General features: G+C 34.2%; 3 protein-coding genes across 7 annotated transcripts; 1 reads left to right on the top strand and 2 right to left on the bottom strand.

Moving 5' to 3' along the window:
- Positions 1–1,301: 1,301 nt before the first annotated feature.
- LOC120185542 (elongation factor P-like) lies at positions 1,302–10,838 on the bottom strand. The gene is made up of 7 exons (XM_039189728.1): positions 10,677–10,838; positions 10,513–10,590; positions 10,262–10,368; positions 9,870–9,947; positions 9,514–9,615; positions 1,817–1,898; positions 1,302–1,501 (listed from the first exon to the last, which is right to left on the bottom strand). Exons 1-7 carry the CDS (start codon positions 10,819–10,821, stop codon positions 1,380–1,382), a joined length of 714 nt encoding a protein of 237 aa, XP_039045659.1. The 5' UTR covers positions 10,822–10,838; the 3' UTR covers positions 1,302–1,379.
- Positions 10,839–14,580: 3,742 nt separating this feature from the next.
- Positions 14,581–21,122, top strand: LOC120185649 (B3 domain-containing transcription repressor VAL2-like). Of its 4 annotated transcripts, none has more exons than XM_039189815.1 (13): positions 14,581–14,885; positions 15,103–15,231; positions 15,697–15,778; positions 15,892–15,993; positions 16,880–17,517; positions 17,805–17,901; positions 17,996–18,170; positions 18,257–18,333; positions 18,399–18,824; positions 19,103–19,152; positions 19,609–19,722; positions 19,819–19,886; positions 20,169–21,122. In XM_039189815.1, exons 2-13 carry the CDS (start codon positions 15,119–15,121, stop codon positions 20,927–20,929), a joined length of 2,703 nt encoding a protein of 900 aa, XP_039045746.1. In that variant the 5' UTR covers positions 14,581–14,885; positions 15,103–15,118; the 3' UTR covers positions 20,930–21,122. The 4 variants fall into 4 exon arrangements, with proteins under 4 accessions (XP_039045746.1, XP_039045748.1, XP_039045745.1 ...); XM_039189817.1 differs by having other exon boundaries at positions 14,581–14,915; positions 18,507–18,824; XM_039189814.1 differs by having other exon boundaries at positions 14,581–14,915.
- A 138-nt stretch (positions 21,123–21,260) lies between these two features.
- On the bottom strand, positions 21,261–24,756 carry LOC120185651 (probable serine/threonine-protein kinase PBL1). Of its 2 annotated transcripts, none has more exons than XM_039189819.1 (5): positions 24,622–24,756; positions 22,973–23,650; positions 22,564–22,821; positions 22,123–22,245; positions 21,261–21,966 (listed from the first exon to the last, which is right to left on the bottom strand). In XM_039189819.1, exons 2-5 carry the CDS (start codon positions 23,597–23,599, stop codon positions 21,334–21,336), a joined length of 1,641 nt encoding a protein of 546 aa, XP_039045750.1. In that variant the 5' UTR covers positions 23,600–23,650; positions 24,622–24,756; the 3' UTR covers positions 21,261–21,333. The 2 variants fall into 2 exon arrangements, with proteins under 2 accessions (XP_039045750.1, XP_039045749.1); XM_039189818.1 differs by lacking the exon at positions 24,622–24,756 and adding an exon at positions 23,953–24,003.
- Positions 24,757–25,939: the final 1,183 nt, after the last annotated feature.

Raw genomic sequence — 25,939 nt, 5'->3', positions numbered from 1 at the left:
ATGACCTCCAGAATTAAAGGGATGATTATTATCCTTAGAGGTCCCGAGTTCAAGCACTAACGACTGTAGGATATTTGAACGTTTATTATCAAATGATTGAGAGACTTTTAAACATATATTATCATTTATAATCACTCTAGATTAATAAAAAAACATTATCATATAATTTTAAATTTTAGTAATTTTTAATAATTTTAGAGTTTGAGTTGGATGAATTCGAATTATTGATTTATTGGGATTAAGATTTAATGATATAGATTTTGAAGTTTCAATGAAAAGGAAATTAGTATGGTAGGTGGGGAAACTGAAACCAATAACTCCGCTCATTTATATTGAGAACAATTTAAGCGTGACTTCAGTTCTCATGGGGACTCAAACAGAACAAAGCAATTACGCCATACCCGATTCAAATTCCTTTTTGTTTTTCGGGATGAACATAAATCAATTCAAATTCCATTACAAAATTTAATGCCCTGCTATTTAAGGAATGTGGAAAAAAAAAGCATTGAAAATGGAAAAGAAATGTTGGAATTAGATTCATGTCTTTCCCTAAATTATAGCCAAAAAGCTTTGAAATTTCGACCGACCCATAGTTTCTTCTTCTTCACTCCATTGACAAGCCTGAGATCAGCTCAAGATGTGTTAGATGATTGATGGTTTTGATAAGTAAATGAAAATGGGTTTATCAAGTGAAAACAAAACTATGGATGAATCATCAGTTGTTGTGACAGAGTTTGGAGACGACCAGAGCTCGCTGCTGGACCGGTTCGAGAGGTCGTCCTTCGAGGTGCAGCTGGAAGAAGCTATATTGGGTCGGAGCCTGTCGGAGTCGAGCGTCGTTAATCGGTCTCAGTTGTTAGGTCGGCCGCAAGCGGTGCCACAGGCGAGCAAAGGGCGTGGCCTGTCTGGTTTCAACTGGTTCCTGAAGAAGCTGCTGAAACCTATTTTTGGAAGCAGAGGCAATGCTGGAAAGAATCATGTGTCTGACACTAAAAATCCCATCACTTGCAATACTTTTAGTCGATCTCTTCGCTTCTGATGAAATAAAAATATCATCTTTCATTCCTTTTGTTAGCCATTGTTCTTCCTTTTTTCCCCTTTTGGCAATCAAATACATTTGGTCATCCTTCCATATTCTCACAACAAAGTATGGCATTGCAAGCTTTGTGTTTCGATATGTCAAATTCGTGTTGTAAGAACACTGGATAAGACCCTGTAAAGACAGTCAAATTTGTGATTCTGGCTGTTGAATCATGTCATCATGACTAGGATTACATTTTGAGTAGTATCAAAAGGGGTTCTTGAATGTTTATTTATATGAACAAATGAATTGAACCTAAAAACAATTGTCGATTATAAGAATTCTCCAAGCCAAAAGGTTATGCACGGCTCATATATTGCCCGGTTCTTGTATCCACCATTATTTGATCACCGGTATTAACAAATAGCGGAACATTAATGATGGCGCCGGTGTCTAGAGTTGCAGGTTTGGTGGATCCACCTGTATCGTCGAAAGAAAACCGAAAGAGATGTTCTGCAACGAAATCAAAACAAATGACTGAAAAATACAGCAGTCTTTTTCTTTTTATCTCTTTCAAGTAAACTGGTAAAATGAAATGGGGTTGAGTGATATTCAAGAAATCATAAATAAAACGATTTAGTCAATTTCATTGGACATTAGAGTTCTTCACGTGCAAATATCGACATAACTTCTTATTCAAGACGGCATTAGGGTTTTACTCAACCCTTCCATTACCTGAAGCCTTGCTCAGTCAAATAACATAGATTGGACTTCGGAGAGAATTTATAACATTACCTAAAGCAGTGTCACCCTTGAGGCCAGGATCAACATCGACGACAGTGAGCTGAACCGTAATGGGGACCTCAAAATCAATAACCTACAAAATGAAGGTGAATAAGCATCATGCTAATCTAGGCCACTGATTGCTCGATGCCACAACTTGCAGATATACAGCATACGAAACCAGTATTCATTTTTTAAGTTCGAACAAAATGTCGATGGCTACAAGACTGTAACATCCCAGAATCAGAGTTAGTGATTAAAATATAAAGTTTGGAAATTTTGTGCTCAATTTCGAAATAAGTTAAAAGTTTAGGGACTTAAGTGAAATATTTTGGTATTGGATTAAATGGTAATTATGTAAGGATTGAAAGGGTAAGATGGTAATTTAGCTTAAATGATATTTTAATCTCCCTTATTTAGGGAGATAACACGTTGGTTTGGAGAGTTATCTGGAACTCTTCTTTTTCTTCTTTCTTTCTTCTTCCCATGTGTTCATGTTCAAGCCTCAAAGGTGAGTTTTAATTTTGATGGTTAATTCTTGAATATTTGAGTTGGGTTTTATTCTTTGAGTGTTATATAAGCTTAAGGAAAGCTTATATAAGTTTAAAACATTAAGAAAAGAGAATTAGAAAGGAAATTTGATTAAGGGTTGAGAAATGAATTCTTGATATAATGAGGTTTTTGAAGTTTTATTGATGAATTTGACTTGTCAATGGTATAATTAAAAAGTTAGAGGTGATAGAAATGAATTTAGAACATATGGAAAATTTGATGAAATTCTTTAATTCAAGAATTATGGTTAGTTATGAGAAATGGTGAAGTGTTATAGGGTTATAAGAAGGTTTAATTGTGTATGGATAAGTTTTTAAGGCATAAGAAGGGCTTAACCAGTAAAATTTGGGGTAAAAGTGTTAAATTTTTGAGTTTAAAATGGTCATTCTGGATCTAGTGTATCGGTACCCTTTGGAGAGGTACTGATACCTTGTGAGGTGAACAGGCGTAATTGTAAGAATGTGTATCGGTACATTGAGGAGTGTATCGGTACATTGAGGAGTGTATCGGTACATTGAAGAGTGTATCGATACACTCAGAACATTGAATGTCATTTGTGTATCGGTATATTGAGGAGTGTATTGATACCCTCAAACATCGAATGTAATTTGTGTATCGATACCCCAATTATGAAATAAATAAAAAATAGGATTCTTGCATATCAAGTTATTATGATTCGATATAATTGAGATGAGATTTATATAGATTCTAGATTGTTTGTGTAGTGATTGAACATAAGTGAATTTCTAGTTAGCTTGGTAATTCGAATATCGATATTCATTAAAGTTGGTATTCATGTAGACATCGATCGAAAGCAAAGTTCAGATAGGTCGGCAGAGTAAGATAAGCAAGAAAGAACAAGAGCTTGGTAGTGTTCGTTGTGACCAGGTGAGTATATGATAGTAAATATAAGTTATGTTATGGAATTAAGACTTGTGATAAGTATAATCCCGATTTTAGGTTACATGAGTATGTGAATATAAGCATATAGAGATATGATTCTTAGATGTGTTTGAGTTCATGCATATGTTTAGAGATAAGTGTATTTCTATATGTGATCTGGGTGAATACATGTTTGAGTGAATATGCTTTGTAAGTGAAGTATATGAATATAAATGGATAAAATAAAATATAAAATAAAATAAAATATATGAATTATATGTGTTAGGTGATACACGTGTTACATGATTTGTGTGAATATATGTAGTGTAATAAGTCATGTGAACTAATATGAACGATCTTTATATGATTAAATGAGAATATGAAACAAGTTATATGATATAGTTATAAGGAATGATATGAACATGTAATTTAAGCTACGAGTTAAAGAAATTATATGATATATATGAACATAAAATAAACAAGTGTAACATATGTGATACTGTATAAGTGATTATATGAGTAAATATAAATGTGATATGTGAATGCGAAATCATATGAAAACAACATGAGTTACACAATAATAAGCTATCTGATGAAATGAGACGATATGAGAACAATATATAAGCAATGTGACATATGATAGGAGATAGGAGATAGGAGATAGGAGATAAGAAGTTATGAGACTCCAAGTGAGTACTACATGATACATGTGATAAGAAGCCATGAGTTTATATGTGTATATGATATGAATATGTGAAAGTGTGATAACATAAATAATAATTCCCATGTCATGTGTTATGAGAGCTATAAGTATAGTTGGCATGCCAAGAGTCGATAGTTATATGTGGTCCTACGGGACATATGTGTTCTATGTGATCCTACGGGACATAAGTGTTATATGTGGTCCTTCGGGACATAGTGGTCCTACGGGACAAATTATACGCGCCCCTAGTGGGATTTATACGAGCTGTGGTGACAGCATGTGTGCACAACCTCTATGTACTCACATACCTTCAGTTCTCAAAAGTATTCATGGGCTTTAAAGATAATAAAGCACTTGCTATGATAAAATATGTGTTTCTTTGTGAAATGGTATATGTACTATATGATATGTATAGAGGATAAGTTCATCTTAATAATAATAGGTGCATATGTGTATATGAGATGATATGTGTTGATATATGATATGATCGTAATAATTGTTCATACATTGTTGTAATTTAGAGTTTACATTATATGGTTTATGTATATGCTCATATGATTATGAAAGGAATTAGTGATAATAAAATAAGTAATGATAAGCACGTTAATGATGATTTATATATGTATACAAGCATGGTGTTGTGTAATATGATATGTACAGACATTGATTAATGAGTAATAGTGTACATTATTTATATACATGTCTCACTAAGTCATCGACTTAGCGTGTGAATGTTGCACACGTAGGTTTAGAAAGCCAGAAGAGAAGTAAAAAGGAGCAAGACATGTTAGCATTTCCCTTACAAAGATCAGATCAGAAATATATTGAGTATATGTATTTTGTTATATAGAATTTAGTTGGCATGTAGTTACAAGATTTGAATTGAATATGCTTTGATCAGTTTTGTAAAACAATTCGATTGTAATTATTAATGCAAAGTACCAATTTTCTTAAATGATGATGTTAAGATTTTGCGGATTTGTAAAGAAGAAAGTTTTGAAAAGTCAATGTAACACCTCAGACTCGGATCCGGATCGGATACGGGTCGGGGGTGTTACATTTAATGGTATCAGAGCTAAGGTTTAGCCGATTCTAGGCTTAAACCGAAGGTAAATGAATTTTAAAATGTGTACATGCCAACACTAAGTGAATAATTTCTGATCTGATAAGTATAAGGAGTATATTGTCTTGCTAATAGAATAAGAATAATATGATATAGTAGAAATCTGATTGTAACCGTTTTGAAGTGAAGTGAGAGGTGATATCTCTGATTATGGTAGCAATTCACCTACCTTGACCAGGCAGGATGAAGAGCAGACACCTTAGGGGGCGCCTTTGTAAAAGTAAAGGACTGTTTTTTTTAAGATTGAAACGTATTTGAATAGTGTTAGATGATCTCCACTGTTCCAAAGTGGAGAAGTTAGATGAATTAGTTTAGTTACTATGCGGATGATTGGAAGAATAGTGAACCGATATTATCATGAGAATGACAGAAGATTCAGTGATGTAGTTATTAGTTCAGAAAAGTTCGATAATTAGTATCTCTGTGATAAGTTTATCAGATATATGAAGCCGAAATCATAAGGTGTATGCCAAAGAGTACAGTTTGATAAATAGAGTGAAATATTGTGAAGCTAATTTGAATGAAAATGATGTAGGTATTGTTCGGAAAAGTTTAAGAATGGGTACATCAGTGATCAGTTTGTAAGACAAAGGAAGTTGGAATGTTGAGTTGAATTAAGGAAAATGTAGATGTATGAGTAAGTGATGGATTAATTCTGACTATAAATAATATATAAGAATGGTTTGAGGAAAATTTATGTTTTAGATTGGAAGAACTGGTGCTGACTACAAGGTTATGTATATGGTAAGAAGATTTGGAGAGTGAAGAAAATAAGGATTTTTCAAATAATAAGGTTTATGCAAGTAATGATAACTATCAGAGTTATACAATACGATAAAGATTGGTGATCAAGGATAAGTATAAGCAATATGAAAAGAGTATATAAGTATGAAGGAATAGATATGATATATGTTACAAGTAGATCTTGAATTATGGAAGAGTAAAGGGATAAGGAAAATTAAATGAAAAAGTGAATTAAAGGATTAAGTATGACGAAGGTTATATGGAAGTGAAGGTTATAAGTTCGATATAAAAGTAAGAAAAATGTGCAAGGTTATGTGAAAAGATTGTATGATTCCATAAAGTATATGTTTAGTCATATATGATGAAGGAAATCAATTGATTTATGATCTTGACTGATAAGAATGAATGTTACTGTTTATATGATAAGTGACATGATATGGATTTTCAACGATTCCAAAAGTGAGGGTACAAATGAAGAAGAGAAAAGATAGAAATTGATTGGGTTCTTTAAAAATTAAAGGCAAATCATTAATTGCAAGTACGAAGGGATAAAGTAGAGAAAACAACATGAGAACATTATATGATATGTTCTTATCAATATGCACAGTGAAAATTCGAGGACAAATTTTCTTAAAAGGAGGGAAGATTGTAACATCCCAAAATCAGAGTTAGTGACTAAAATGTAAAGTTTAGAAATTTTGTGCTCAATTTTGAAATAAGTTAAAAGTTCAGGGACTTAAGTGAAATATTTTGGTATTGGATTAAATGGTAATTATGGAAGGATTGAAAGGGTAAGATAGTAATTTAGCTTAAAGGATATTTTTATCTCCTTTATTTAGGGAGATAACAGGAGAGTTATCTAGAACTCTTCTTTTTCTTCTTTCTTTCTTCTTCCCGTGTGTTCATGCTCAAGCCTCAAAGGTGAGTTTTATTTTTGATGGTTAATTCTTGAATATTTGAGTTGAGTTTTATTCTTTGAGTGTTATATAAGCCTAAGGAAAGCTTATATAAGTTTAAAACATTAAGAAAAAGAGAATTAGAAAGGAAATTTGATTAAGGGTTGAGAAATGAATTCTTGATATAATAAGGTTTTTGAAGTTTTATTGATGAATTTGACTTGTCAAGGGTATAATTAAGAAGTTGGAGGTGATAGAAATGAATTTAGAACATATGGAAAATTTGATGAAATTCTTTTATTAAAAAATTATGGTTAGTTATGAGAAATGGTGAAGTGCTATAGGGTTATAAGAATGTTTAATTATGTATGGATAAGTTTTTAAGGCATAAGAAGGACTTAAATAGTAAAATTTGGGGTAAAAGTGTTAAATTTTTGGGTTGAAAATGGTCATTCTGGGTCTAGTGTATCGGTACCCTTTGGAGAGGTACCGATACTTTATGAGGTGAACAGGCGTAATTGTATGAATGTGTATCGGTACACTGAGGAGTGTATCGATACACTCAGAACATCGAATGCCATTTGTGTATCGGTACACTAAGGAGTGTATCGATACCCTCAAACATCGAATGCAATTTGTGTATCGATACACTGAGGAGTGTATCTATACCCCCAATTATGAAATAAAAAAATAAGGTTCTTGCATATCAAGTTATTATGATTCGATATAATTGAGATGAGATTTATATAGATTCTAGATTGTTTGTGTAGTGATTGAACATAAGTGAATTTCCAGTTAGCTTGGTAATTCGAATATCGATATTCATTAAAGTTGGTATTCGTGTAGACATCGATCGAAAGCAAAGTTCAGATAGGTCGGCAGAGTAAGATAAGAAAGAAAGAACAAGAGCTTGGTAGTGTTCGTTGTGACCAGGTGAGTACATGATAGTAAGTATAAGTTATGTTATGGAATTAAGACTTGTGATAAGTCTAATCCCGATTTTAGATTACATGAGTATCTGAATATAAGCATATAGAGATATAATGCTTAGATGTGTTTCAGTTCATGCATATGTTTAGAGATAAGAGTATTTCTATATGTGATCTGGGTGAATACATGTTTGAGTGAATATGCTTTGTATGTGAAGTATATGAATATAAATGGATAAAATATAAAATAAAAGAAAAGATATGAATTATATGAGTTAGGTGATACATGTGTTACATGATTTGTGTGAATATATGTAGCGTAATAAGTCATGTGAACTAATATGAATGATCTCTATATGATTAAATGAGAATATGAAACAAGTTATATGATATAGTTATAAGGAATGATATGAACATGTAATTTAAGCTACGAGTTAAAGAAATTATATGATATATGTGAACATAAAATAAACAAGTGTAACCTATGTGATACTGTATAAGTGATTATATGAGAAAAGATAAATGTGATATGTGAATGTGAAATCATATGAAAACAACATGAGTTACACAATAATAAGCTATCTGATGAAATAAGACGATATGAGAACAATATATAAGCAATGTGACATGTGATAGGAGATATGAGATATGTGATAAGAAGTTATGAGACTCCAAGTGAGTACTACATGATACATGTGATAACAAGCCATTAGCTTATATGTGTATATGATATGAATATGTGAAAGTGTGATAACATAAATAATAATGTCCATGTCATGTGTTATGAGAGCTATAGGTATAATTGGCATGCCAAGAATCGAGGGTTCTATGTGGTCCTACGGGACATATGTGTTCTACGTGGTCCTACAGGACATATGTGTTATATGTGGTCCTTCGGGACATAGTGGTTCTACGGGACAAATTCCACGCGCCCCTAGTGAGATTTATACGAGCATGTGTGCACAATCTCTATGTATTCACATACCTTCAGTTCTCAAAAGTATACATGGGCTTTAAAGATAATAAAGCACTTGCTATGATAAAATATGTATTTCTTTGTGAAATGATATCTGTACTATATGATATGCATAGAGGATAAGTTCATGTTAATAATAATAGGTGCATATGTGTATATGAGATGATATGTGCTGGTATATGATATGATCGTAATAATTGTCCATACATTGTTGTAATTTAGAGTTTATATTATATGGTTTATGTATATGCTCATATGATTATGAAAGGAATTAGTGATAATAAAATAAGTAATGATAGGCACGTTAATGATGATTTATGTATGTATACAAGCATGGTGTTGTGTAATATGATATGTACAGGCATTGATTAATGAGTAATAGTTTACATTATTTATATACATGTCTCACTAAGTCATCGACTTAGCGTGTGAATGTTGCACAAGTAGGTTTGGAAAGCGAGAAGAGAAATAAAAAGGAGCAAGACAGGTTAGCATTTCCCTTACAAAGATCATATCAGAAATATATTGAGTATATGTATTTTGTTATATATAATTTAGTTGGCATGCAATTACAATATTTGAATTGAATATGCTGTGATCAGTTTTGTAAAACAATTCGATTGTAATTATTAATGCAAAGTACCCATTTTCTTAAATGATGAATTTAAGATTTTGCGGATTTGTAAAAAAGAAAGTTTTGAAAAGTCAATGTGACACCTCGGACTCGGATCCGGATCGGATACGGCTTGGGGTGTTACAAAGACCATGTTTAATATCTAGCAAACGGAAGTTTCTGTCTTTGTAGGCGCCTCTTCCTCTTGAATGTGAAATTAAAATAAGAGCATATATCAAAAACTTCAATATCAGAAAAAAGAAATGAAAAGATATAAATTATAAAGTTTACCTTTCCGTTCCGGAAGAGCAAAATGCAGTCCATTCCCTCTTTCAACCACTTTGTCTTGTCCCCTACATCTACCTCATCGAGACGGGTTTCTTCAAATGTGTTCTTTCATAAGTTAAAATATCATTATAAGACCAACATGGGAAGAAATACAACAAACAATTCGATTGGACACAATTTTTGAAGATAATAGAGAAAATGGGATAGTGCCAAAAAGAGGAAGCTAACCACTGATAACACAGAAGAATTATAGTATATGGCACTTGCTCAAATTTTCAGTAGACGGCTAACAAGGGTATAAACTACGGAATTCATTTATCAATAGCATCTAACAAGTATACAAATATATCGAAAAATACCAGGTCCATGAAGACAAATTGGGAACCATCCTTGTAAGTGAACTGCTTGGTTTCCTTGAAAACATTTACCTCCTCAATCTGTATAAGCCAAGCTTTCATATGAAGGCACGACAAAAGAACCGATAAAACCTCTATAGGGCATGCAAGCATTGCTAAAAGACTTTGAATTTTAATCGGAAAAAAAAACAATATGCTACCAAAACACAATGACCCTTCCCAGTCCAACAGATCCTTGCTTTTTACTCAACACAGAACAAGAACATTGTGTTCGAAACTGAACTAACTTGTTCTGCAAGGAACACAGTTATCTACTTTCATCCTCTAAATGCTATAAAGTGCAGAGTTTAAGGCGTTTGAGCACCATGGAGAGCCAAATGATACATCGATTTTACCGTACTACCGGCTCGGAAAGTCTTCTCAACAGTGTTTCCTGTTATGTAATTGCGCATTTTGGTCCTCACAAATGCAGCCCCTTTTCCAGGTTTAACATGGAGAAACTCTACAAAGAGCCAAAAATTTCACATCACAAACACCGACACGACAAATAAAAATTAAAACTTCCATACATGTTAAACTTCTGGTAACCAAGCCAACCAAAACAGTATATTAAATGGAAATCACAGATATTAAAAAGAAAAAAAACCTAAAATTCGCAAAGGAGCTCCATCAACTTCAAGGTTAGTCCCAACTTTGATATCGTTACTAGACAAAGCGTAAATCCCTGCAACCAAATCAAAATGCAGCGTTAGAAAATGGGTGCTTTGAGAAAGGCTGAATTTAGACAGAAAATGGGGAAAACAAAAGTACCGAGAAATCTTGGAGGGGAAGGCGGTTTTGGAGAAAAACGCATAGGAAGAGGCAATGGCTTTGAAGAAAATCTAAGTGAAGATAAAGAGGAGAAGATTGAAGTGGAAGTGGGTAATGAGACACTGACTGTTGCAGTTCCCGCCATGACCGTTCGGGAAAATCTACAAGCAAATGGACGACATTCCCTTGGTTTGTTTTGGTTTAAGATAAGAGGAAGTCTTAAAAGGATTGGGCTTTTCGTAGGTGATGTTTTGGGTACAAAACAAACTTCTTTCTTTCTGTTACTCATGCTTGGGCTTAATCCAGTTCCATAATTATGCCCAAACATCGGACCTAACCTACAAGTGTTATACAACCGGCCAACTAAATTTTACAAGCAATGGGACAAAACCTCCGTCCACCAATATGACATTATCGTTTCTTCGAGATTTATGATTCAATTGATTCATGAGATTTTATGTTCTTCATTCTTTTTATATTTTTTATTATGTCATGGCAGTCTATTCACTGTAAATTAGTTTGCATTACGATACTATATATAAACGAGTAAATGAGATAAGTCTTTAAAACCACATTTTTAATCTTGTCTCTTAAACAGGTAATGTGCAGTAAGTAAAAGTATTTGTACGAGCAATAGATATCAAGGCATGACGTTGGGCTTTCCCTTCGCTAGAAAGAAATTAAGAAGGGAAGGAACTCGTGTTCTTTTAGTTTTAGTCTTCAATTTAATACTATCTTGTTATTCACATCACCTACGATATTTTATATTTAATTTCTCACAACCTTTGACCTTCTGTGACGCGTGTTATTATATTCATTGACCGGACCATACTAATTAAATAAATATATGTTTTTATTAAATATATAATTAATTTTTAATTGAGTTGTTATTATAGTTTAATTAGATATCAATCTAATTAAACTATTGGATTTTTTTAAATTGATAACTGGTATTATTATTAAAATATTTTTTTTACTTTTTCTCTTGTAGTGTTTTCCTTTTAGATTAAAATTTAATTATTTTAGTTTAAACAAACAAACTCTTCGTTTAATAAATTATTTATCACAGCTGTATAATAAACAATTAACATAACATTACTATTATTATTTAACAATCGTTATTTAAAAGAAAGACTTATAATATTTATAAAGATAAGCAATAACATGCTTGATTTAAGAAAGATAATCGTGGCAGCCATTACTTGCTAATCAATTATCATTAACCCTATTAATTACACCCCACCTTTCTTTTACCTCTTGCTTTAACTCTAGCCCTTGTTTTAGGACAAGACCCAAACTTGGTTTTCCAGTTTCATTCCCACAAAACGCGCATCCAAACGCGGCAGTTTCACTCACCAGCGCAACCTTTTTTAATTTCACTAGCGCGTGGGTTGAAGTTTCCCTTTCAGCGGGGTAGGTATGTAACCTGGCATCCAGGTCACCGAACATCAGCCATCATTACTATCACGTCATAAATAAAAACCGAAAAGGAAAACTCAACTATAGCCATCATCGATAGTTGACACGTGTGCAAGAAATGTTCCGTTGGACGGCGTGGACTGTCAATAGACCAATTTCCACAAACAAAATCATCCAACCCCGTGGTTACTCGCAATAAAGAGGGACAATGGAGGGTGATTAAGGAAATTCGTATATGATACATACGGAATGCGAAAATATACCTTAGGATAGAAAAAGCACTTAGTGGCGCACTTTACGGTAAATTAACTAATCTTATTCTCATATGTAATGGGATGAGGGGTGGTAGAGTAGTATATTACCTTCAACACTAGGTTGAGAATAGCTCTCGTGAAAGACTTCCGACAGTCAGAATTATGATTTGCTTACCGTAGGACACGATCTCACGACCACAAAATTAAGAGTCTTGTGCTCTACCAACTAAGCTGGACGGTGATATCCACAAACCTTATTTTTCATACGCATCATAATGTCTATTGTATATTTAGTATTTAAATTATAAATTTTAATTTATTTTAATTTTTAATTTTTTTAAAATTATATATAACGTTTAGTTTAATTTTTTTATTTTATTTTAGTATCATCGTTAAAAACTTAACGTTAAGTTTTGAAAAAATTAAATTTAAGTATTAGAACGAATTGAAACTGATAGTTTAAATATTAAATTTTTAATTATAAGGTATTAAAATAAAACAAAAATAAACGCTAAATATAATTTTTTTTAAAACCAAAGGTTTAGGCCCAAACTATTATTAGTTTAGATTCTAAACGCATAATTTATCTTAATTTCTAATTCTAATTTTATTAGATATCAAAGTTTTATGACGCGCTAGCTAATACCGTGATAAACTTTCGGCGGCTTTAACGGGTCTCGCATCTAATCAAATGGTTATCCTTTGGAGATTATATCAACAACAAGCATGCATCGAGTATAGATATTAATTTAATACGAAAAAATGAATAGTATTATAAAAATAAATAAATATTACCTTGTTTTTATTTAAACTGTCTCTTATTGACATTTTTTTTTATTTTTTGATTTTTGATTATTTTTTAAAAATATAAAAAATATTTTTTAAATCTCAATCAAATAGTTTTAAAATATACATTTTATAAAATTTAATTATTTAAAATATTTATGTTTAAATTTTAAAAATTTTTAATTTTTAAAAAGTTAATGAGGCACAAATTTAGTAGGAAGAAGAAAAATAGAGTTAAAAAGTTTAAACTATATATTTAGTCAATCACTTATTCTCATGGTTTCATTTTTATTATCTCATTATTTTTTTCCAAAATCACATTTAACCAATGTTTCTAAAATTGGATCGGACCTTAAACTAGTGAATATACTGGTTCATTAGTTCACTGGTTTAATTGTGGTTCAATTGGGTTGAACCGGTTTATATAAAATAATATTTTTTAAAATTTTACATAATATTCAAAACAATATTAATATATATAACACTCTTTTTAAGTTTATAATATTAAAATATATAAAAATATCACAAGTCATAACATATATAAATTAAATACCATAATATCAAGTGAAACAAAATGATTCAAATCAACTACAACATAATATTTAAGGTCAATACCTAATGAAATTCATCAACAACTAAATAAAAAAAATTATATAATTAATACAAGTATCAATCATCATAATATTCATTAAAATTAATTCCATCAAATTCCAAAATATTAGGAAAAACTTCTTCATTAGTTGAAGTGTTGAACTACCACTGCCATCACCACTTTAAAATTGAAACTCAATAACATCACTTTGAACTTGAAAGTCCACAACATCAAGATCTTCATCACCTAACAATATGATAAATAAATATAAAGCTAAATTTAAATTTCTAAACAATACTTAACAAATAAAAGTAAAAATATAAAATATATTAAATAATAAATATAATTATATAACTAAAATCAGAAAATAAATTTGGAGTAGAAAAAAATCATAACAAACAATGTCGTTTGGTTTAATTTTTTTATAAAAAAACAGAACCGGCGGTTCATACCGGTTTTGCCGGTTCCTAGCCGGTTCATACCGATTTTTCCGGTTCCCAACCGGTTTTACCGGTTCTTTAATGGTTCATTGCAAAATTGGTTTTAGAAGTTAACCGAATCAGACAAGCAATCGGTTCCTGGTCGAACCAACCAGTTCAATCCAATTTTGATAACATTGCATTTAACATTATGTTTGATCACTCATTGTTAAAAATAATTAAAATTATTAATGTATTATTATAAGATAATATAATATTATTATTTAAAAATAAAAAATTATTACGTTTATCTTTTAACTGTCGATGATAAAAATAAGATGTAATATTAGACTTTATTTTAAAGAAAAAAATGAATAAGACATAATTGTAAAAATAGATAATGTAGTTGACCCTATAGAAAAATAGGTGGGGACGGAGTTCGCCGAGTCTTGAAGTATAATCGTGCATGCATTTTTAATTTTTGCTAAATACCAGACTCTCTCTCTCTCTCTCTCTCTCTCCCTCTCCCCCCCTGTTTTTGTTTGCTTTGCATGCACATGAGTTGTTCGCTGCCTCTCACATCGCCGATTCAACTCATCCCTCATCGGAACTCATCGTTTCATCTCTCTCCTTTTCTCGATTCTCTTCGATAGTTTCTTTTCAAAATTTGTCAGCTCGAGGTCTTCAATAGTCCGCTAATAGTATCACAAAATTTCGCCGCTGTTCCTTTTTCGCAACGATATTCAACGCCGGCGACGCGGAAGCTCCGGTTATTTTCTTCCGAAGGTTTTTTTGTATAAATTTATTTGGGTTTTTTACTCTTTTTTAAATTGATTACTCATCTGGTTTGACCGTTTGACCGATTTTGAATTTGTTGATGTTTTTATTTTTTAGCTGGCAGGGGAGATTTTCGCTGTTTCCGATTTGATTTTTTCAATGTTTTTTTTTAATTGTAGGGATTAAATTTGGAGCATGGCGTTAAAGAGTTGCATGAATGGACTGTGCGGCGCTTCCACGTCGATTGAGTGGAGAAAAGGCTGGGCTTTGCGATCTGGTGATTTTGCTAATCTCTGCGATAAGTGCGGGTAATTATGAAATTAAGATCACTTAAGCCTTCTTTTGTAAGCTTAATCATTAGCTAAGCTAACTTTTTCCTATTCAATAGCCACTCAACCTAAAATCTTCGTTGATGAATCTAAGACCGGAACAATTGGAACTTTATTTTGTTTATGTTTTGTTGTTTGTGAGTGTTTAACTTTTTTTGAACCGATTGGCGAGGTTTTTAATAATTTTTGTTTAGTGAATTGGAATATAATTTCCTTGAATTACTCTTATATAAGTTAAAGGGTAATGGAACAGTTATTGAAACGACTGAATTTTTATATCCTTCCTCTTATAACTTTGCCTGAAACTTGATTATATTTTTAATTTCATAAAAAAGATACACAGATAGGGAAGAATTCAAGTAAGCAGGAATTTTGCGCAACTAATACCAATTCCTATTGAAGATTTCCAGTTGTTCAAAGACAATTCTTTTATTACTTATGTAGGTCTGCATATGAACAATCGGTATTCTGTGACATATTTCACTCAAAGGATTCAGGGTGGAGGGAATGCACTTCATGTGGCAAGGTGTGTGACCCCAAGCATTTAGCTTCTTGTGTTGTCATTTTCAATACTTTCTCTTTGGTTCCATCAAGTCGTAATAGTGTTGCATATAATCTCAATGCTTTTGGAAATGGCAGCTTCTACACTGTGGATGTATTGCTTCCACGTGCTTGCTTGAGCTTCTTGATAGTGGGGGCATCATCTGTAAAAGTTGTGCTAAAAACTCAGGATTAAGCCCTGTAAGATTAACTTATTTAACCTTATACTATTTTCAAAATAAGTTCAAATTATGACTTTCATACTATCGTCTCATGCCAAGTAAACAATGAAGCTGATGATGTAGGGTCTATGATAACTAGACACGTACCTTTTGATCAGGGTATAAGTGTGCCTCTAAACAGTCTCATTTTGTCAGTCTTAAATTAATTTGGTTGTTATCCCTACATTGTGATTCAACCTCTTCTTTATTGTAGAAAATTTTCACTTTCCCTTATTTTTTACTTTTTAAATAAAGCTGGCTCCATATCTATTGCAAATTGTTATATTAGTTTTATTGTTAAACTTAAAAGCAAAAGACATTCTAACTGGACAGCCTGGGCATTTAATGATTCTAAATCTAACTAGCCTTGGGCCAGTCCATAGTATTAAATTGCGGCCACAACAAAGTATAATGGCCGCATCGTAACATTTTTAAAGGTCACCGCAACATAAAAACGTCATTACTTTTAGGAAATAAATCATGTCGTAACGTCTGCAACATCCGTACCCGCAACCGCAATGGCCACCGCAACCGCAAATCAGTAATATGCTTGCCTTGCATGTACAATGGCTTAGGATTTTCATACTCTGGTGAGGATAACTGAGGATAATCATTAGGGAGTGAGTGATATGAGAAGAAAAATGAATGCTATCTGTTAAGATATTTTCCTTTTCAGATTTACATCTTTGTTATATTAGTTTTATAATTTAGTTTGTTTCTGTTGTTCATACCATTGGTACTTTCTTTTATATATTCATATTTTATACAACCAATTAAGTGGCTTAGGATTTCCTACTAGCTGATGTTTAAATTTTTACATGTAAAAGCTCAGATATTTATGATGCTTTTAAAACATTTTCATACAGATGATTGAAGATGAAAAGCCTAATGGATTTGGTATAGTGAAAGGTGATACTGGTCAATTGCACTCAATCACAGCAGACAACCAATTAAGTGGCGTTGGCAATGAAAACCTAAGGCTTATACAGTTGGACAACAATGCAGAAAGCATTGGACTGAGACAATTGCTTCAGTTTCACAATGATGACCCAAGTAAGCCCTTGGGGCAAATGAAACAGGAGGAAGTTTTTTCTTCTGCAGTAGACATTGGAAGCACATGCTTGTCAAATACTAATCAAACATTGAATGGATCAGTTCAAGCTTTGAAACCCACCACTTCTAAAGCTAATACTTCTGAGTCATTGCCACAAACAAACTTAAGTATTTCGTTGGGCAGTTCATTAGGGAACCAAAATGTCTTTCCTTGTTCCGTTGTAGATGAAAAAGGCAAGATGTCTTCAGTCTTGCAGCAGGCATCAAAATCTCTCCATCTTCTACCCAAGCCACCAAAACCAGTGCTTGCAGCAGGTTTGGAGGTGAATGCGAGCATGGTACCCCAGATACGTGTTGCTCGGCCTCCAGTAGAGGGACGGGGACGAAATCAGTTGCTTCCTCGTTATTGGCCGAGGATTACTGACCAAGAATTACAAAAAATTTCTGGAGAGTATCCACCACTGTTCAATTATTGGTTTAATTTATTTTTACATGCACAACCATGCATTAACTGCCTAGCCGACCGCGGTATAGCGGTAGCGGTGCCGTCCATGACCATTAATGTATGACCGTGATACCCGCAATCACCATAATAGTGACCGCTATTTCTGCAATTGTGAAAAACACGACGCAACCAAAAATGCGAGCGCAACCGCAATTTGAATCCCTGTGCCAAACTAAAAATTTTGTCTATCTATTAATTAGGGCAGTAAAATCCTTAACCTGTGTAATTTCCAGTTCAAATTCCACCATTGTTCCACTGTTTGAAAAGGTTCTGAGTGCAAGTGATGCTGGACGGATTGGTCGTTTGGTTCTGCCAAAAGCATGTGCTGAAGTTAGTTCCTATTCCATCATCCTACCCTTGCAACTAATATTTTATTTACTCTGTTGAGAAGTTGCATATCAGTTAAAAAGAGTATGTATTGCAGGCTTATTTTCCCCCCATATCTCAACCAGAGGGCCTTCCCCTAAGAATTCAAGATGTAAAGGGAAAAGAATGGGTGTTTCAGTTCAGATTCTGGCCTAATAACAACAGCAGGATGTATGTTTTGGAGGGTGTGACTCCTTGCATGAAGTCCATGCAGTTGCAGGCTGGAGATACTGGTACTATCCTGAACCTGATTAAGGAGCAACTCAATATTTTGTTGTTAGCTTCCATTGACTAACACTGCATATGGCTGTCTGAACAGTAACATTTAGCCGCATGGAACCAGAAGGGAACCTTGTTATGGGGTTTCGTAAAGCAACAAACAATGCTGCAGTGCAGGTAAAGTGACAATCAATTTCCATGTTAGCAAACTTGATCACTTATTGATATGATCAAATAAACAGGAAACCGTACCATCTGCCATTACTAATGGCACTCTTTCAAGTGAAAGTTACTTTTCGGGTGTTTTTGAGAATCTGCCTATAATTAGTGGTTACCCTGGCCTTCTTCAGTCACTAAAGGGAAGCACCGATCCACACTTAAATGCACTGTCAAAACATTTGAGTTCAACTGTTGATGATATTAGCTGGAATAAATCTGGGAAGCATGAGGACATGATAAGGGAGGGATTATTACTACCGTCGATGTTAACTCCAGAGAGAAAAAGAACACGGAATATTGGGTCCAAAAGCAAGAGATTGTTGATTGACAGTCAGGATGCTTTGGAGCTGAAACTTACTTGGGAAGAAACACAGGATTTGCTCCGCCCACCACCAAGTATCAAGCCAAGCTTTGTCACGATTGAGGATCATGATTTTGAAGAATATGATGTGAGTACATTTCCTGGAATATTTGAGTATAACAATGCTTGTATGTTTGGCTGTTCTGGTGCACTTGGCTCATCCTATCAATTTAATTTTGGGTCTCAGATGATTAATTGCCAATCTATTTGACCAGTGAAATTTTTTCATATTAATAGATGGAAGAAACCAGTGAAAATCTTTTTGTATTACTAGATACAAGAAAACTAGGATCCATTATGCTCTAATTAAAACATTTTATGCTATATGTTTGCAATGTAACATTTTATGCATATTTTCTCACACAGGAACCTCCAGTTTTTGGCAAGAGGAGTATCTTTGCTGTCCTTTCAACCGGGTGAGCATATGCATTTATTTTTAGACTCGTGTGAAGGTTAACGCAATAAGAATTTAATAACAGAACGCATGTGCAGGAGGAAATATTAGGAATAATAGGTAATTAAATACTTTTTCGCGAGCAAGTCGTCAAGTCCTAACTTATAATGGTGCTTTCCTCTGCATTTCGGTTCTTTTATGTCTCTGTTTAGTTCCTATAGAATATTTAGTAATCTACAATCTGAAAAATAACTCGTCCAAATTTCAAAAATCTCCATTCACATGCATAATGATCTTTCATAAGTTATACCGAAGGCTCATTTTGGAAAGATCGACTCTATTTCTTTCAGTAAAACATCTTGTTTTGTCTACAAGTATTTTGTCTCAAGTTACTGTGCTTGAATGGATCTATCTGTTTCTTAAGTTTATGGTAATAGGGTTAATTATCTTGTCTTGAATTACTAATTTTGATCTTTAGGGGACAAGAGCAATGGGCTCAGTGTGATAGTTGTTCTAAATGGAGAAGGTTGCCTGTTGATCTTCTTCTTCCACCCAAATGGACGTGTATAGACAATAACTGGGACCAAAGCAGGTCATCATTTTCAGAATCATATTTCTCGTGCATTCCTATTTTTTTCTTTAATGAGTTCTGAAGGAATTTTTTCATTTCCTCTGCATTTTTTTTCAGGTCATCATGTTCTGCACCAAATGAACTCACCCCAAGGGAGCTAGAAAATCTTCTTAGATTGAACCGAGGTACATTCTCGGTATATATCCTCTTCTAGAGAACAAAGGAGCCATTCTAATCCCTCAAAATTATCTCTCACTATTAAGAGTTTATACATGTGTAGGTTGGCCATGTGTCGTTGCATATTCCTTGATCCAATTATCTTTTATAATGCGTATTCCGCATACAAACAGTTGCTGGCTATATATTATCTGTGATTTTTTTTCTTGATTTGATTGCATATTTAGTCAGCTTCTTGCTTTCTAGATACTATCTACAAATGTAGCTATTAAGCCATATTTTATGCATAGATTTCAAAAAAAGGAGAATAGCAGCATTCCATAGGCCAACCCCCGAGAATGAATCATCATCTGGTTTGGATGCTTTGGCCAATGCTGCAATCTTTGGAGACAATGTAGATAATTCAGGCACAATGTCAGGGGCGACTACAACTAAACACCCTAGGCACCGTCCCGGTTGCTCTTGCATTGTATGCATCCAGCCACCGAGCGGGAAGGGAAAACACAAGCCAACATGCACATGCGTTGTGTGCATGACGGTTAAACGTCGTTTTAAAACCCTCACTATGCGCAAGAAGAAGCGTCAGTCGGAGCGTGAAGCAGAGATGATTGCTCAGAGGAACCAGCAAGCATGGGGTACCCATGAAGAAGCCGAAGTAGACAGCAGCTCAAAACATTTATCATCATCACAACCGAATCCTTCCGAGAATGAAGCAAGGTCGGTTAATGAGTCAGAATCCAAGAGTCAGATCACCACCAAGTTGGTTGAAGCTAACAAGGGACAGATAGACTTGAACTGTGATCCTGACCGTGAGGAATATTCTCAATTAGGTCCCAACCGTCTGAACATGACGAGTCTTGTTCAAGTGGCAGCCCTTCCATTGGAGACCTACCTGAAGGAGAATGGTCTTACAAGCTTACTAAATGAGCAGCAAGGGAACACGGTGTCAAATGCTCCACCGCAGAGCACGAGTGGGACTGGGGAGGGTGAAACACAAGACGATAGTTGTTTCCCTTCTGCCACCGAAGAACCCGAGAGTAGGGACAAATAAAATGGTGATAGTGAGAACGACAAGGATCCACAGTAAGGCACTTGCTGTTTCTGTTTGTTTTGTTTTTAGTTCTTTTTAAACCCCTTTGGTTTGGGGTTCTTTTCTCGTATAAAATCAATAAGGCGTTTGGAATTGGAGTTTTCAATCCCCAAATATTTATGTATCACAACAAAAATACCATGAGTATACTGTATAGCAGACTTTGATATTAGTGATTATGAACATACATATAACAGTATATTTAAGCTCAGGCTTGCACTCATTATCTACAAAAACAGCATCCTCTTCTATTTCGATATCTAGAAGGATAGGTCGGTAGAAGAACCACATATTTTATCTTCTATATGTTGCGTTGAATTAAAAAAGGAAGAAAAAAATGAAAAAAATGCTTATATTACAAGCAATCAACACCCTTCCACACTAGCCCTTCTAAGGGTTGCCGATGATGATCTTCGACTTTCTTGCCTCTCAAGCTCCTCTAATGACATGGTGGAGGAACATACAAGTGGGGGAAGCGTCGATGGCAAATTAGGTGGTCTTGTAGGAGAAAAGGACATCCTGGCTCCCGAAGGCGGTGATGGCGAGAAACTTGATCTAGGGGCAGGAGTGATGATCCCGTTAAGACTCGGTGACCTTGACATCTGTTTTCCGGCTATTGCTGCTGGATCTTGCAGAGGAAACCGACATGAATATTTCATGTCTTGGATGATTTTGAGATGCTCAACTATGGTTCTCATGGTCGGTCTTTCTGATGGGTCCATCTGGAGACATCTTTGTGCAATGTCAGCCACTGTACGGGCAGCTTTCATAGGAAATCGACCTTTGAGCTGAGGATCCATGATGAGTGACAGTCTGCAATCATCAGCTAGGAATGGCCGGCTCCACTTAACTAGGTTCCTCTCTTCCTTGGGATGACGATTGTCGAGGTTCTTCCGGCCAGTGAGTAATTCAAGTAGAACGATTCCGAAACTCCAAACATTGCTCTTCGGAGTTAGCCGTCCTCTCTCCAGTGTCTCCACAGAGATATTTGCCACAGCCTGCATAGAGAGATAGAGACAATAATAACTCAAAAAAAGTAAATTTGTGTAGTGTAGAGAGTTGTGATAAACTCATAACACCACAATTTTTCTTCTTCAAAGAATAACTATAGATAAAAAAAACTTGAAGATCAATCACATGGAAAAGTAACTTACAACTGAATTACTGGATATCTCTTCTGTCTCCGGTATATGACCGACACAACCATATCCCGAAAGCTTTGCACTGAAATCCTTGTCGATCTGTATGTTGGCAGTTGAAAATTCATTGTACATTGCCTGCGCATATGGTAGGGCATTTATGTAATTACGCCTGTATGAAGTTCGAATAAAACTCGGAAAATAAAAGCAAATCTCCAAAAGTTATTATTCGACACAAACTAATGTATAGCAAGAATTAATAAAAAATAATAATGTATAGCATGAACGGTAATGATTCATGACATCCATCGAGGACTGATCAATAAAAGACCTTATTTCAAACAGAATTGTTATCTCAATCACATGATCAAAGCTCAAGTCCAAACATGCATATTACTCGTGTCATTCAGTTTTATCATCCGAAAATATAGATGACGATATAGACTTGAACTATACCTGAAATGGTCCTTCCTCGTGCAAGAAAGTAAGACCCTGTGCAGCACATAAAGCAATTTTCATTCGGGTATTCCAATCAAGCGGCGGTCCATCTGATCTCCCATATAAAAGCCGGTCTAAGCTTCCATGAAACAGCCTCTCATAGACCAACATTCTTTGTTCTGAACTATCACGTGCATGGTATCCAAGCAATTTACAGAGATTTGGATGTTGCAATGATGCAAGAGTATTTACTTCATTTATGAAGTCCCTTAAACCCTACATGAAGAGAAATAAAACAGTGACACTCTCTAAAATATAATACCTTCAAATGTTTCCAAAATTAAGGGAACTTGAACAACATAATAGTTTCGGGTTGAAGGATTATGAGAAATTATGCGGACAAATTTCATCGGTAAAAATTTTGTACCTGAGTCGATGGATGAAGGCGAGTGACAGTAGCTTCAAACTTCTTCGAACTCAATGTATCCTCTCCGAAGGAAGCCTTATACATAACAGAAGATAGACCTTCAGATGTGCAGCGATCAGAAGAGAAATGATGGCAAGCAGCTGCGATTTCTTCGTAACCAAAGTTTCGTAGTGTTCCGGAGGGAGGCAGGGGCAATGGTCCAGAAGCAAAAAGTGGATCACTGACATTCCCTGTTTTGGAACTTCCCATTGTCTTCAGCACAGTAGTATTGGGAGATGGAAGCGGAAGTGGCTGTGGACTAGATGACTTCTGTTCCTTCACTAATCCTCCACGACTCTTCAACTCCTCTTGCTCTTCAAATTCGACTGATGCAAGGGCATCTTGCTCGGCAGCATCGAGACTTGATGGAGCAGATAACGCACGTGCCCTATTGGATGTTGCCTTGTTATTAGGTTGAATCAGTTTTACTCTGGTTATAAAACTTGGGGGTGCAGATTGGAGTGACCGGGTCTGAACTTCGGGCTCAGGCAGCACAGTAGGCATATGCTCCTTGTGTGCAATGCGTTTTACAAAAACAGACTGCTTAGACTTTTTCTTGTTGCTTCTCAAAACTGTAAAACACCCCATCTTATATACAAAGTACAAACCCCCTAAACAGTGTCGAGGTCTTCTACGTTTCTGCCAGAGGACAAAGAAGAAAGCAAACAAATCAACAGAAGCTTTGAAATGGTTAGGACATAATTAACACCGACATATGAATCCGGACTCCATTGCAAACTGGGTGCACGAAAGAAGAAAAGGGAACGCAGTAACAAATTTGTCTTATAATATTGGATGAATAATTCATACGACCAATAACATTAATAATCTAAAATAGTCGGTGCCTAAATCACAATATTCAAGCTATTGAATGTCTTATTAAGATAAAATACAGGCCTTCATTTCTTAAAACAAGAAACATGGAGTGGTTATTGCAAAACCATATGCAAGAAAACATGTCCAAACGAAGATTGCATCGTAAGTTACATCGATTCGACGTCGAACACCGCCCCCCATTTATCTTCAACGCTATGACTACACAGATTCTACGGCAGAGGATGACAAGGCTAAAGTAAACCTTTGTCAAACAGAAGTGTTCAAAGTTCAAATCTTTTAAATCAAGGACACATTCAAAACACAGTTTTTAAAGGCATCAAATTCCACGAACTCCAAAATAATTAAGTGAATAAGCTAATTTCAATTATATATTTACTGATAAAATCACAGCCATGGATCCCTAAACAGATAAAATGCAACATTAATCACAGCCACAGAAAACACTCGCTGTTCCGCAAACCATTTTTATTGGCCCAAATCAGCAAACATAAATTTCTAACAAAAAAATAGAAAAATCGTCCACCTAGCACTCGAGTAAAAAATTCAAACCCAGATCCAGAATAATCCAAAACTTAAGGGGGGAAACATAATTCGCACACCCACCAATCAACAGTTGGAATTTTCTCATCTGCATGATTAGTATAAAAAATGAAATGAAATCAGGCAAAACACAACTTTCAAACAAAACAAAAAAAACCCAGAAATCATTAACGAAGTTTCAATGGTTTTCAGCAGGGAAAAAAAGAAGAACAAAAAGAAGGTGAGAATCAAACCTACGAAAGCAGGTCATGCAAGGCAAAACTGAGAGTGGCGAAAGAAATCGAGAAAAATGAAGAAAACCCAGAAATCCTTGTTTGATAAGAGAAGCAAGCTTGCAGGTCAAAGAAAGCTGATGAGGAAAAGGTGTTCAAGAGTGTGAGGTATTGAGCAAAAGCTAGAAAAGTAGGCAAAATATGCGCAGAATATTATTATTATTAGGAAGAAAGAGAGAAAATAATAGTTATAACAAACATGAACAGCGAGAAAGAGACATACATGAGCATTGGTCAAACCAACCAAAACCCTCCCCCTTTCATTAATCTAACAATTACTAATTTCTTTCAACAACGAAATTAGAAATACACGCTTCCTATTTTATTTGGTTTGACATTTTTGCCCTTCTTCTCGTTCAAATTTTCAAAACTTGTATCTCCTTTGTAAGGAGAATAATTTAGGGTAGACTACATTAGTGATCACTAAATTTTTAGTATGTTTTCAATTTAGTCATTAAAATCTATTTTTTTAATCAAATTACAGTGTCAAAAATACATCAACTAAAGTGACACATTGAAATCAGTATGCTTCATCAAATTGGAGAAAATTTTAGGGAAAATATGAAGTAAGATTGTGGCCTAAATTCTTGGAAAAATATTTCCAACGCCTAACCATTAGATTAAGTATACGACTTTGGAATATTTGGACAAAATATTATTTTTAGCCTACACTGTTACAAAAGAGTTAGAAAAAATTACAATAAGCCTTAATTATGTATTGAACTTAAGATTTATTGACAAAAGTAATATTTGAATTAAATTATGTTCAGTAAATCAATTTATTTTTTTAAGAATATATTAACCCATAAATAATTTATTGACCATGAAATTATCTTAACGAAAAAAAAAAGATTATAAAATGAACGTACACAACAATGGAATGAAGATTAAAAATACTTTTCAAATATATAAACTTTATTTTTTACTTTTACATTTTGATTAAAAATACTTTCTTTTTTAGAAATGCTATATATTTATGACTCCAAAATTATTTTGTATAAAAAAAACAGTTTTAAAAAATACAATTTGCTTAACAATTTTGAAGGGTAGTGGCAAAAAGGAAAATGCATAAAGATTCGTGGGTAGAACGGGTAAAACGAAGAGGTGCACCTAGATTTTCAACGGAGGGCCCCATCTATGGAAAGGACAGGACAGTCAAAGTTTAGAAAATTAGTTTCCATTATATTTTTATAAAAAGCATGTTAGGGCCGGGGGGTGTGGTCAAACAGACCTTTCAAGATAGGCGTTTGACTCTCTCTCAACTGTGACCGTCCGATTC

The sequence above is a fragment of the Hibiscus syriacus genome, unplaced genomic scaffold, assembly GCF_006381635.1.
Source record: "Hibiscus syriacus cultivar Baekdansim isolate YM2019G1 unplaced genomic scaffold, ASM638163v2 tig00113124_pilon, whole genome shotgun sequence".
In the NCBI taxonomy this organism is placed as follows: Eukaryota; Viridiplantae; Streptophyta; class Magnoliopsida; order Malvales; family Malvaceae; genus Hibiscus; species Hibiscus syriacus.
Note: the sequence above shows the minus strand (reverse complement) of the source record. Positions and strands in the feature narration are given on the sequence as shown.

Excerpts from the sequence above, each read along its gene's own strand:
- LOC120185542 (XM_039189728.1), bottom strand. The coding sequence starts at position 10,821 with ATGGCGGGAACTGCAACAGTCAGTGTCTCATTACCCACTTCCACTTCA. Across the intron at positions 10,369-10,512 it reads AGCTCCTTTGCGAATTTTAG|AGTTTCTCCATGTTAAACCT; the intron begins GTTTTTTTTCTT and ends GGCTCTTTGTAG. Across the intron at positions 9,948-10,261 it reads CTTTCCGAGCCGGTAGTACG|ATTGAGGAGGTAAATGTTTT; the intron begins GTAAAATCGATG and ends TGGCTTATACAG.
- LOC120185649 (XM_039189815.1), top strand. The coding sequence starts at position 15,119 with ATGGCGTTAAAGAGTTGCATGAATGGACTGTGCGGCGCTTCCACGTCG. Across the intron at positions 18,334-18,398 it reads CAAACAATGCTGCAGTGCAG|GAAACCGTACCATCTGCCAT; the intron begins GTAAAGTGACAA and ends TCAAATAAACAG. Across the intron at positions 19,723-19,818 it reads AATAACTGGGACCAAAGCAG|GTCATCATGTTCTGCACCAA; the intron begins GTCATCATTTTC and ends ATTTTTTTTCAG.
- LOC120185651 (XM_039189818.1), bottom strand. The coding sequence starts at position 23,988 with ATGCAATCTTCGTTTGGACATGTTTTCTTGCATATG. Across the intron at positions 23,651-23,952 it reads GACATGTTTTCTTGCATATG|AAACGTAGAAGACCTCGACA; the intron begins GTTTTGCAATAA and ends GTCCTCTGGCAG. Across the intron at positions 22,822-22,972 it reads GCCTTCATCCATCGACTCAG|GGTTTAAGGGACTTCATAAA; the intron begins GTACAAAATTTT and ends CTCTTCATGTAG.